This window comes from Coffea arabica, chromosome 10c (assembly GCF_036785885.1).
Source record: "Coffea arabica cultivar ET-39 chromosome 10c, Coffea Arabica ET-39 HiFi, whole genome shotgun sequence".
In the NCBI taxonomy this organism is placed as follows: domain Eukaryota; kingdom Viridiplantae; phylum Streptophyta; class Magnoliopsida; order Gentianales; family Rubiaceae; genus Coffea; species Coffea arabica.
The window spans coordinates 53,815,156-53,827,040 of record NC_092329.1 but is presented as its reverse complement, the minus strand read 5'-3'; the positions used below and the strand labels follow the sequence as shown (position 1 = coordinate 53,827,040).

Here is an 11,885-nt window from a genome sequence, read left to right as displayed (position 1 = left end):
TTCTCAATTAGTTTAGAGACAATGATCACATAAATTTAATCTTTGTACACCCAAATAATCTTTTTGTCACATTGAGAAATTTCAACTTATGTCGCACAATATTCAAATCAGTAACATTCTTCATAGATCCTACCCATTTTTTGGGTTCCTAGTATATGGGACATTAATTCATTATCTAAGTAGGCAAACGTAATTAAGATAATAAGAACAGTTTTGATTATGTTGGAATAATTCATCATCTTGGATGTTCACCAATCCTTTCATCCATAAACTCAAGAATACTAAAAAGAAAAAAGTCAAAAAGGAAGATAAAGAAGATACCTTGCCCTGATTATGTAGTGACCAGACAAAATTAAAGGCACTTGTGTACTTCAACATTAATTCGACATCATTGCCCATTGCAGAGTACTTTTAGTTTTTGGAATACTAAACTTAACCCTGCAACACTCAAGAGATCATTCTTAACAATGCCACAGGAGTTGGAAGTACTTTTGATTCCAGCATGTAACACAAGGAATGCCAACTTTTTTCAGATATAAATTAGTCTAAAACATGAACGTCTATTATCACAAGTGAATTAAAGAAAGGCTGACCAACATGCATAGTGCTATGATGGACAAAAGCATGATGGGTATGCTCGGGGACGAAAGTAAATTTCTTGAGAAGATGAAACAAGGTAAGAATTTTTTATGGGTGCTTTGTCAGAGTATTAGAAATGAAAGCTTCATGGATTTATTCATTCCGCTTACCCGTCAAAGTTTTGATTGCTAATTAGGTGATTATAAATTTTCGTTTCGAGTCTATACCACATCCGATCATAACCTTGTGCTCTTATATTTTTTTCAGACTTTGAAGTGAGAAATGGAATAGAAACCTAGGCCCCACCTTGATATATATATATATATATATATATATATATATGTATATATATATGATGTGAGATTGTGCTTTGATTGTGTAACTCTAATGAGGATGACCTTGGCAGAATTATGGGAGTTTTAGAGCTCAATTTGACCTTAAGTCAAACGTATTAAGGCCCTCATCAGGACTAATTTTACAACCTTGTTCCGAGGTTCAAGTTTTAGAATATAGTCACTCGTGTCGTGAGATGGTACTGTATTCTAACGCCACATGACGTATATTTGGATTACTTTTGTGTGACAAAAGATATATGTCCTAACTCACAACTATAGGCTAATTACTTTGAGCACAATTTTAGAAATACCAATAATTTTGTCTCATTCCCTATTTTGAGTTTTATTTCAATTCTTTTTTCTTTTTATTCCTTGGGTGGAGATGAACAATTATTGCCTTTGCTTTCTTTATCGTTCTTCCAATATGACAACTTTTTGTTAACTCAAAAAAATAAAAATACAATATTTCCTAATTTTGGTTGTCTTTCTTGCGTTGCATTTTGGTAATTTTGACTAAGCATAGTTTCCTAGGGGAGGACAATATGCTTGGCTGTTATTCCTTATGAAACGAATTCCATAGGGCGCAAGAAGAGTTTTGCAAAATTTGAGGATGGACAATTGGCCAACGTACCATGCTTGACCGAAGTTTGACCTTTTTTTCCCCCTCTTTTCTTTTCTGCTTTTTAGCTCAGCCTATTCTTGCATATTGGTAGGTGAAGAGCAATTCAAGAAATTTGGGGGTCAGCAAATTGTTGAAGCTGTTACAACCAAGCTCCCGAAACTCTACAGAGCAGCAATGGAAGGAGATTGGGAAGAAGCTCGTCACCAGTTTCGTCACAATCAAGATGCAAAGACAGCAAAAATCTCCAACCTCGGCATGACAGCCCTTCATGTGGCAGCTAGCTGTGGCCAGTCGGAGTTTGTGCAGAAGCTTGTGAAGGAGTTAGCTGAGGAGCAGCTTGAAGCCAGAGACCAACTTGGCCGAACTGCTCTCCATCACGTGGCCTTAGCTGCAGACGTGGACGCTGCCAGAGCAATGGTGACCAAGAACCCAATTTTGCCTTACCTTGGGGATGTGAACAAACATACTCCACTCTTCTATGCTGCTAAATGGCGGAAACCGTCAGAAAGCAAGAAAATGGTAGAATATCTCTACCGAGTTAGTCGGGACGAAAATTTGCTTCGTGACCTTGAGAGAAGTGATCTTAGCAATGCCTTCACAGATGATTCAGCTCCCGATCTCATTGTGGCAATCACTGCTTCGGGGTCATATGGTGAGCCTGGCCGCCGTACAGATAAGCTACAACTTCATAATTTGGCCAACAAAGTCCATACACCAAAACTCAAGTGTGTCACAGCATGATCATTATGGATCGAGAATATTTACTTTGAAGAGCTAATTTCATACACATGGATTTTGAAATCAACATAAAAATCTTATGAAGTTATTGTGCAAAGTTTCTAATTCATAAATAACAATTTTTTAAAAAAAAAATCTTTCAATTTTTAATTAGAGGAGAAAATATAGGTTAATTTCCAGGACATGGGGTGGTGGCGCTCCCTGCCCCAATTTCCATCCTTGCGTCTAAGATAACGAAAACATTTTGCAAAAACTCAAATGCCTCTATAAAAAACCAAAGAATCTAAAATAGATTTCTTTTACAGATGCTGCTTTGCGTATCCTTGAGAGATATCCGGAGTTAGCTCTTAAAAAAAATGACAAAGGAACGTCCATACTTCATGTACTTGCAATGAAGCCTAAAGCATTCCGGAGAGGAAATGAACTTTCTCCATTGAGATCCTGGATCTATGATTGTAAGTACTTCGTTTCGAATCTTCATCCTTAGAATTTCTTGTTCGCTTAAGGTATATTCTGCATATGATATTTCATTTTGCTTAGACAGCGTGTCTATATATACAATATACATATACATATATATATTTACACACAATCTTTAACTCTTAAGTATATGCTTTTTTAAGTAAAATTTGCGACGTAAAAGTTATTTCTTTCATTTCCAGCTCATTACTGTAGTGGAGGCTTTCTATCTTTCTTGTAAAAAAAAAAAAGTGCATTGATATGCGATAGGTAGTTCTTCAGTTTATTAGTTCCAATTTTTTTTGATTTTATTCTAATTCTCCGTTAATCTTTAGTGGTACCAGTTGACGACGAGGATTCAACAAATCGATGCTCAGCAGCTTCATTCACTAAATATATGGGCAAGTTCATTAAAGGTTTGGAAATTTTGTGTCTACTTTATCTCCGTTTATTAATCTAATTTGACATTGGGGGAAATGAAACAATAACGAATATTAGTTCATTATACTCCTACTTTGGGTGGTTAAAAATGTTTCTTTAGGGTTAATTACATCTACATCCTGTGAGGTTTAACAAAATTATGAAATCTATCCTATGACTTTACCATATTACAGTCAAACCCCTTAAATGACAAAACATTTACCAAATGCCCCCTTCACATTAATTACCATTAAAAATAATGCTTGGATCAGTACAAATGCAAATCTGAAAGCGCCAAAATACTCTTTTATAAATTGATTTAATTACAATTACCTTCCTTAAGGTCTATCCAAATTATGTTTACCTCCCCTAATATTTGTCCAATGGATAAAACGAACCACATAATTTATCCAAATTAGTTCAAAACTTTAAAATGAATAACTTCTATTAAATAAGAGTAAATCTTTTCTACATTGTCAATATAGGAAAATGTTGTAGTAACTATCGTTATGGTAACTAAATAGTTTTTACTTGATATAACAGGTTATTATACTTTTAGCCACCATTTAATTACTTGTTGGACATATCCACATAAATAGGATAATGCCTAAAAATAAAGAAGTAAGTTTCTCATCTAAAATAGTAAGTTAACCGTAATAATTAGTAACTTTTGTGTCTCAAAAGGTAAATTGGAATGAATATGAAACTTACTTTTTAAAGAGATAAATTACTATTTTATATCCCAAACATACTTTTGAGAGAATAAGTTTAGTTCAAGTAATAGTAAGTTTTTATACATAAATAGTAATTCTTACTTATAACATAGTAAATTTGATTAATGACCAAAACTTACTAATTTATGGCACAAATGTGCTATTTTGCTTAAAAAAACTTATACCAAACCAATACTAGGAAGTTTATTTGAAATAACAATAAAATGCTTTATTAATGATTAAAACTTAGTACCTTAGTTAGTAAGTACTCATAATACACTTGTATAATACATGATTATATGTATAATTTAAAATTTTTTTATATTTATATATTTTAAAATATTATGTGAAAAAAATTTTGACCTTTCACATAACCTTATAAAATAATAAAATTTTATCGTATTATAATTTTGAATAATTTTTGAAAAGTTGAAAAGTTTGGATAATAATAACAGCACATCTTCATAGTTAAGATGATAAAGTTTTAATATATTTATTGTCTGGGACACAAGAAATAATAAGAATTAAACTTGTATTTATATAGACCTAACAAAATGAGAGACATAGTGTAACAATTAATACAAAAATAAAAATAGCAAAATTAGTATAGTCTGAAACTTTTTTTCTCTAGATATTGTTCACGAATATAAGATCCAACCACTAAACAAAAATCACATGCATATATAATCTATTGCATAATTTAAATTAAATTTAGTTCATGTACAAAATGATCCTAAAATAATTAGCACACTGCAATACCATATTATTTTAACAACAAAAAGTTTTTTTGCCAAAAGTCTCCAATATCCATGACACATGTATGAGAGATATTTTACCATATTTTTATCTCTTTTTTTCCCATATTTGTGTCTCATGTCTAATCATTGATGTTAATTTGAGGAAGAATATTTTTTATAATAAAATCATTTTGAATTTAATTAACAAGTTGAGATTTTTTTAAAAATAAAAGTGAAATATTTTGGGAACTTATTTTTTATTTTCCCAAAATTAAAAGATTGCTATTTTTTTACCAATCGTTGCTATTAACATTTCATTTTCTAGACTAATTTTGATCAATGTAAAATTAGTTTAGTTAACAATAATTGACGTTCTATTGGTTCGAGGATTGGCAAGCTATTGTTGTTATTTTAAATGTAAATATATAACCTAAGTAATAAAATAAATAATAGCTACTTAAAAAAGGGAAATAGGTGCTCAATTGATTGCATTCAAACTACGAATTCTATTAATGCATAATTGCTAAATTATATTTTTATTTATAAGAAATCAATATGCATCATATATTGTCCAGGACTAAATTATTGATTACTTAACAAATCATATCTAAACACCTGATGTGATATATATTGCAGTTGGTCACCTTTATACTCATACCATTCTCCTTTCTTTCTATTTATATTTTAAAGGTGCAAAATTCTCTTGATTATATTAGAGAAAACGCATAAAATCTTTTACAAAATTATTTCAATTTATTTACAAAATATTAGTACTTTTAAGAGAAGCAATGCATTGTGGGAATGGTTTACTAATTTTTTTAGTAAACATAACTACTACATTAAAAGGTTAAAAAACTTGATTTTATTATGCTTTAATTAGGAGTGCTTTTGAAGAGAAGAATAAGGGGATTAATTTCTTTGATTCAAGAATTTTTAGAAATTGTAATTATCAAAAGAAAAAAGAATTTTTAGAGATTGTAACTCTCTTATTATTTGATTTAATAAATTTGATATTTGTGCAAGTTTTCAGGTCTTTTATTTTTGGCAACGAAATTTGTGCTTATAGTTAGACACAAATATGGTAAAATATCCCTCATATGTATAGCATGGATATTTGAGACTTTCAGTAAAAAAAATTTTGTTATTAAAATAACATTGTATCATAGTGTGCTAATTATTTTAGGACCATTTTATACGTGAATTGAATTTAATTTAAATTATACAATAGATTATATGTGCAAGTGATTTTCATTTAATTGTAGGATCTCATTTTTATGAACAATCTCCCAAGGAAAAAAGTTCAGATCATACTGATTTTCTTATATTAACCGTTATACTAATTTTGTCATTTTTATTGTTATACTATTTCTCATTTTGTTTGGGCTTTAACTCTTGTTAATTCTTGTGTCCTAGATGTAAATTGTTTAAAAATTTATTATCTTATTATATTCATAGGTGTTAAATTATAAAAATTGTGATATAGAAACAAGTGATATTCTATATATAACTAGGAAGATTTGTTGTTATTGTTATCCAAACTTTCAAACTTTTCAAAAATTGAAAATGATTAAAAACTTATAATATGACAAAATTTTATTACATATTTTACAAGGTTATCTGAAAAGTGAAACTACTTTTCATAGTATTTTAAAATATATAAATACAAAAAAATTTTAAATTATACCTATAATCATTTATTATACAGGTATATTATGAGTACTTACTGACTAAGGTACTAAGTTTTAATCATTAATAAAACATCTTATCATTATTTCAAATAAACTTCCTAATACTAGTTTGAGATAAGGTTTTAATGTAAAATTGTACATGTATTCCAAAAAAACAGTAAATTTTGATCCTTAATCAAATTTACCATGTTATTAGTAAGAATTACTATTTATGTATAAAAACTTACTGTTATTTGAACTAAACTTACTCTCTAAAAAGTAAGTTTGGGATATAAAGTAATAATTTATTTATTTAAAAAGTAAGTTTATTATTTATTCCAATTTACCTTTTGAGGTATAAAAGTTACTAATCTATTAAGCTTAACTTACTATTTTAGATGGAAAACTTACTTCCATATTTTTAGGTATTATTCTATTTAGGTGGATAGGTCTAACAAGAAATCAAATAGTCGCTAAAAGTGCAATAACCTGTTATATTAGGTAAAAACTATTTCGTTACCATAACTATCGTTACTAAAGCATTGTCCGTCAATATAAACTTGTTTTACACTAGTGGTCCATGATATTGTGCCACCTTAGCAATAGAAGTTGGTAATCCCTTATAACCAGTTGACTATCTTATCAAAATTATTTAATTGAATAAAATAATCCTTAAACAAAAAATAGAATTTCATGATATCTCAAACAATTTCTTCTCCTCCTTCACTTTTTTGTCTCAACCATCTCACTACCACTACTTTTTTGGCCCTTCCTAGACACCCAATAGGCTTGAAGCAATGTCCTTTTGCAATCAAAATATGTCCAATAAAACCTCCCATTAAGTTTGGACTAAATTGGAGTTTTGAATTGGATGTAAAGAAAGAAAATTTTCCTTTATGTCAACATGGATTTGAGGTTTGGATTGGAAAATGTGATTTTGTTTTCAAGCTATGTAAAATATATTCCAAAGAATTTGGGTGTAAAGAAACCTAATAGGTGGATCTAAAAAATCAAAATTGAAATGCTAAGGTTCCTGAAATTCTTCCCAACTTTTTTTTAAGTGAGAGATTTTGAATTCAGGACATTCTATTTAGAATTCCTATCACTTTATCACCTAACCCAACCCTCCTCCCAATTCTTCCCAACTTAATATATAACAATCCATCGATGTAAAGAAATTTGATAGGTCTGCCAATCAGGGTCAATAGACAATGCTTGCTATGTAAATAGCCATTTCTGATTCCTTTAGGAGAGTTAACTTTCCCCCTATTTTTATGAAATCTGGAGGAGATTAGGATATTGTAAGTAGATGTGAAAAAAGAAAAAATTTGGTGATTATGTAGTGTTCAAATTGGTAGAAATGATTTGGTTTCCAAGCAAGAAGAAGAGAACAAGAAGGATAGAGAGAGTCAGAGGTCTTTCTTGAAGAAAGCTTCATCAATCGCCTACACCATTGATTAGGAGAGTTCCAGATGATATTAAATTGAAAGTTAATTAGCTTATTGTTTTATTTAATATCAATCTCCACCTTTTGTTTAATAGAAATGGATAAAACAGGTTATCCACTCTCATTAATGAGGTGGCGCAATGAGCCATCAATGTAAAAACGTCTTACATTGACAGTGTAAGAAAAATTTGCTCAATCTTTTCTTTTTCCGACCATTCTTTTGTCTCTCTATAGATTGCAATTAATTTAATGAAATTTCTAATCATATGGCATCAGAAACAATACTTTTTTGCTCTTCGGTGTAGTTTCTTTAGTCATCACTGTTAGATTTTTACATAAAAGCCCTTTTCCATGTTAATGTGCAAATAATCAAACTCTAGTTTTGAAAAGAGAGAATTAACTATTGCTTTTAAATCCACATTTTTACATAAAATGCCCTTTTCCATGTCATTGTACAAATAATCAAACTCCAGTTTTTGAAAAGAAAGAATTAATTAATTTTAAATCCTCATTTAAGTATTAAATTTTAAGGTTTCTGTTCAAAGCCAATCATTTAAATCTACATTAAAGGTCTAACAAAGACACTTATCTAGAATTATATTGAATATTATGTTATGGATAGAAAATCATATAACCAAATTCTGTTAGCTAAATTTTATTATCATGCACACACGAAATTATCATTTCCCAGCCTTTTTTGGCCAAATTCTGCAGTAGAATAGCAGACTACACAAAATTAGCATTCAAATGATTTTTGGTGAAATTCTACCACCGGATGGTGACAGCCAGCGGTGGCAGAAGCCGCCATACCACTGTTATCGCTGCCATCATTCTACTTGAAGCTTTATTGGAAAATAGAGGAAAGTGGAAACAGAACAAATAAATGAAATAGAAATGCAGAGAAAGGAAGAAAAAAAAGAAAAACAAATTAAAGAATGAAAAGGAAGAAGTGAAAAAAAAAGGAAACAAAAAAGTCAAGACGGCGATACAGTGGTTGTACTGGCGGTGAGAAGCAGGAGATTTACCCGATTTTAACACCATTTTAAAATTTTTAACTTCGTGCATTGAATACTCAAGTCTGTAATTTTTCTTTTTTTGAATATTCTCGATTTTGATTTTGATTTTACAGTTATTGAATACTTAGCTCAATGAAGCCGATCAAATCACAAAAAATTGGAGTATTAGACCATTATTCTTAAAATCTTTTTTTCCAAATAATCTTCAATTCAAATGTAAAACTTGTGCGTGCTTACGTTACTTATCTTGTCTTTTCTATTTGTCGCAGGAATAAGAGAGATGTCTAAAATAAAGCAAAGCCACGTGCGTGCGGTTAGACTTGTAAAGTTTGTATGTGATGAATTACATAAGAAAGAAAAAGAGGAAGAGGAAGAGAAAAAGAAAGAGAAAGAGAGAGAGAAAGAGAAAGAAATGGACTTTGAGAAAGAAGAGAAAGAGAAAGAGCGGGAGAAAGAGGAGGAGCAAGAGAAAGAGCCAGAGAAGGAGCCAGAGAAAGAGAAGGAGCCAGAGAAAGAGAAAGCGAAAGAGCCAGAGAAAGAGAAAGAGAAAGGGAAAGGGAAAGAGAAAGAGAAAGAGAAAGAAAAAGAGAAAGAAATGGACTTTGTTCAGTTTTTCTTCATCCCTGAGGAAGAGAAAGATATGGACTTTGTTCAGGATTTCTTCATCCCTGAGAATAGCACTGCAATCCTGCACTTAGCGGTGGAGCATGGAGTATTTGAACTTGTAGAACAGTGTCTAAAAGTTTTTCCTGATCTAATTTGGTATGCAGACAAACCCCGCAAAGGTGTGCCGTGGCGTCATGCTCATTATACAAGCTCAGTCAAAGGAAGTTTGGTGTGGAATGATGCCACTCAACATGCAGACACACCCACCGCAAGTTCGAATCCGCCTGAATATACAGAGACAACCTCTGGACATTGGAAGTGGCATGAAGGTCAATATGCAGACACAGCCACCGGCACCGAACGTTTGTTGTTGCATGTAGCTATTGAGCATCGCCGAGTGGAGATATTTAATTACTTGATTACTTACATTGGAAAAAATACTAAGGCGTATGCCGATTTAAAAATTGAAGGGAATAACAATTCTCTTCATTTGGCAGCAAATTTGGCTCCTACACCTCAACTCCAATCTGTCCCAGGTCCTGCATTTCAGATGCAGCGAGAATTACAATGGTTTAAGGTAAGCAATGTAATTTTTTTTGTAATTCTATCTCAAAACCGTTTGTCAAATACTCTTTACTTTCCATATAAGATGCATGTGTACATAGATATTCCCCTTTAACTTTTAGGCACCCATCACATTTCTAAACAGTTTTAGATTTTTTTTTTTGGGTCACGCTTTTAGTAATACACCTATTTTGTTCCATGTTTTAGAATGATAATTGTCTCCATGAACCCACTGAATTTTGACATAATAGGACAAGTAGTGTTTCCTCAAAATAAAATGTGGCATCAAAAAGCATGATAGCTGACCCAAAACTTTAAGTTAATATCATAGTCAGAATTTTTGTGTTCTGGTTTATGATGGTAGTTTATCTACAAAATTAATTCCCTAGTATTAGCAAATGAAGTGCATCAACCTAGACAAGTCCTTTGATTAACTGCATGCAGGCTGTGGAAGAATTAGTTTATGATGAGTTAAAGACGGAAAAGAACTTAGCCGACGAAACACCTCGAGAATTATTCTTCAATGAGCACAAAGATTTGCTAAAGGATGCAAAGGAATGGATGAAGGATACATCAAACTCGTGCATGGTCGTAGCTACTCTGGTCGCAACAGTTGCATTTGCTGCTATGATCACCGTACCGGGTGGCAACAATGGCAACACGGGCCTCCCTATTCTGGCCAGGCAAAAACTTTTCCTGGCATTTTCCATATCAAACGCGTTTTCCATGATATTCTCCGCCATTTCTCTGCTCATGTTCCTCTCGATGCAAACATCGAGATATACAGAAGACGATTTTCTGGACTTACTTCCCAAGGTTTTGCTAAGAGGTCTAATTTCCTTGGGTGTCGCTGTAGCGACAATGATGATATCTTTTGGTACAGCAATAGGATTGTCACTTCAGACAAGGCTTAACTGGGCTTACATTCCCATCACTGTCGTTGCTTGTTTCCCTGTTATCATTTTCACCTGGTTGCAGCTTCCTTTGCTTTTGCAGGCGCTCCTATTCAAATCTGGACCTGGCATTTTTCAGGGACAATGGGATCGCAAGTCTTTGCGTCTCAGGAAAATTGGCTACCGTCTATTATTGGCAAATGACAGGGTTTGACCTCATTCCACAATTTGCTGCTAATTTGTTTACCATTATAGAGATGGCTTTCTCAAGAGTTGTCTGCATGAGTATATTGAATTTCTTTTACTCTCAAAACTTTAATTTCACCTTGCGAGTTTCTTGTTTAAGTGTTCATGTCTTGTAATAAAATACCTATGGTTGGTATTAGCTGCACATATAATAAGGAATAAAGTGTGCTCCATATATTTCTTTTTAATGTAATTGATTCCTCGGTAATCCATTTGTGTTTATAATAGTACAGCTATTATATATGTTTGCTACTAATATGATAGTTTCGTTATGTATGCTTGTAGATGGTTGTTTAGTATTACTTAACTAAATTTTAGATAGAGGTTGTTGACGTTCAAAAAAGTATTAAATACACAATGTGTGTAGTATGTGGACACAAGTAATATATTATAATATTATGTCACCAAGCATATTATTATTTGGTGGTCGATAATTAGTATTAATGTATCACATGCCATGAAAGTCTATGCGACACTGACACCCATTCCACTTAAGTTTAATTAGTTTGGCTAATTTAAGGAAATATAATTCTTTTTAGCTGAATAATTTTTATATATTGACATGATTATAAGCATGGCTATTGATGAAGCAATACAACACAAATTAAAGGAAATGTATCTGTTATAACAGATGCAGCGGAACAGAAGAACAAACAAGAACAGACAAGAATAATTTTGGGGGAAATCAGATTTTATTAGGGTTGTAATCGAAATAGTATACAAACTAAAATAAGGTGTGTATATATATATAACCAAACGGACTGGACCCAAAAATAGGTCTAAAACAAAATCCGAAATAAAACAGACACGGTAACTAATATATACCGTAAGCTCAGCGAACAG

The 11,885-nt window shown here is 31.7% G+C and overlaps 1 protein-coding gene across 1 annotated transcript; it reads left to right on the top strand.

Annotated features, from left to right (window-relative positions):
• The first annotated feature begins 482 nt into the window (after positions 1 to 482).
• Positions 483 to 11,250, top strand: LOC113711219 (uncharacterized). Its single transcript, XM_072068230.1, has 6 exons — positions 483 to 676; positions 1,628 to 2,188; positions 2,580 to 2,729; positions 3,069 to 3,149; positions 9,003 to 9,916; positions 10,348 to 11,250. The coding sequence occupies exons 1-6, from the start codon at positions 598 to 600 to the stop codon at positions 11,008 to 11,010; spliced, it is 2,448 nt and encodes an 815-aa protein (XP_071924331.1). The 5' UTR covers positions 483 to 597; the 3' UTR covers positions 11,011 to 11,250.
• The last annotated feature ends 635 nt before the right edge of the window (positions 11,251 to 11,885 follow it).

Excerpts from the sequence above, each read along its gene's own strand:
- LOC113711219 (XM_072068230.1), top strand. The coding sequence starts at position 598 with ATGCATAGTGCTATGATGGACAAAAGCATGATGGGTATGCTCGGGGAC. Across the intron at positions 2,189-2,579 it reads CACTGCTTCGGGGTCATATG|ATGCTGCTTTGCGTATCCTT; the intron begins GTGAGCCTGGCC and ends TTTCTTTTACAG. Across the intron at positions 3,150-9,002 it reads TATGGGCAAGTTCATTAAAG|GAATAAGAGAGATGTCTAAA; the intron begins GTTTGGAAATTT and ends TATTTGTCGCAG.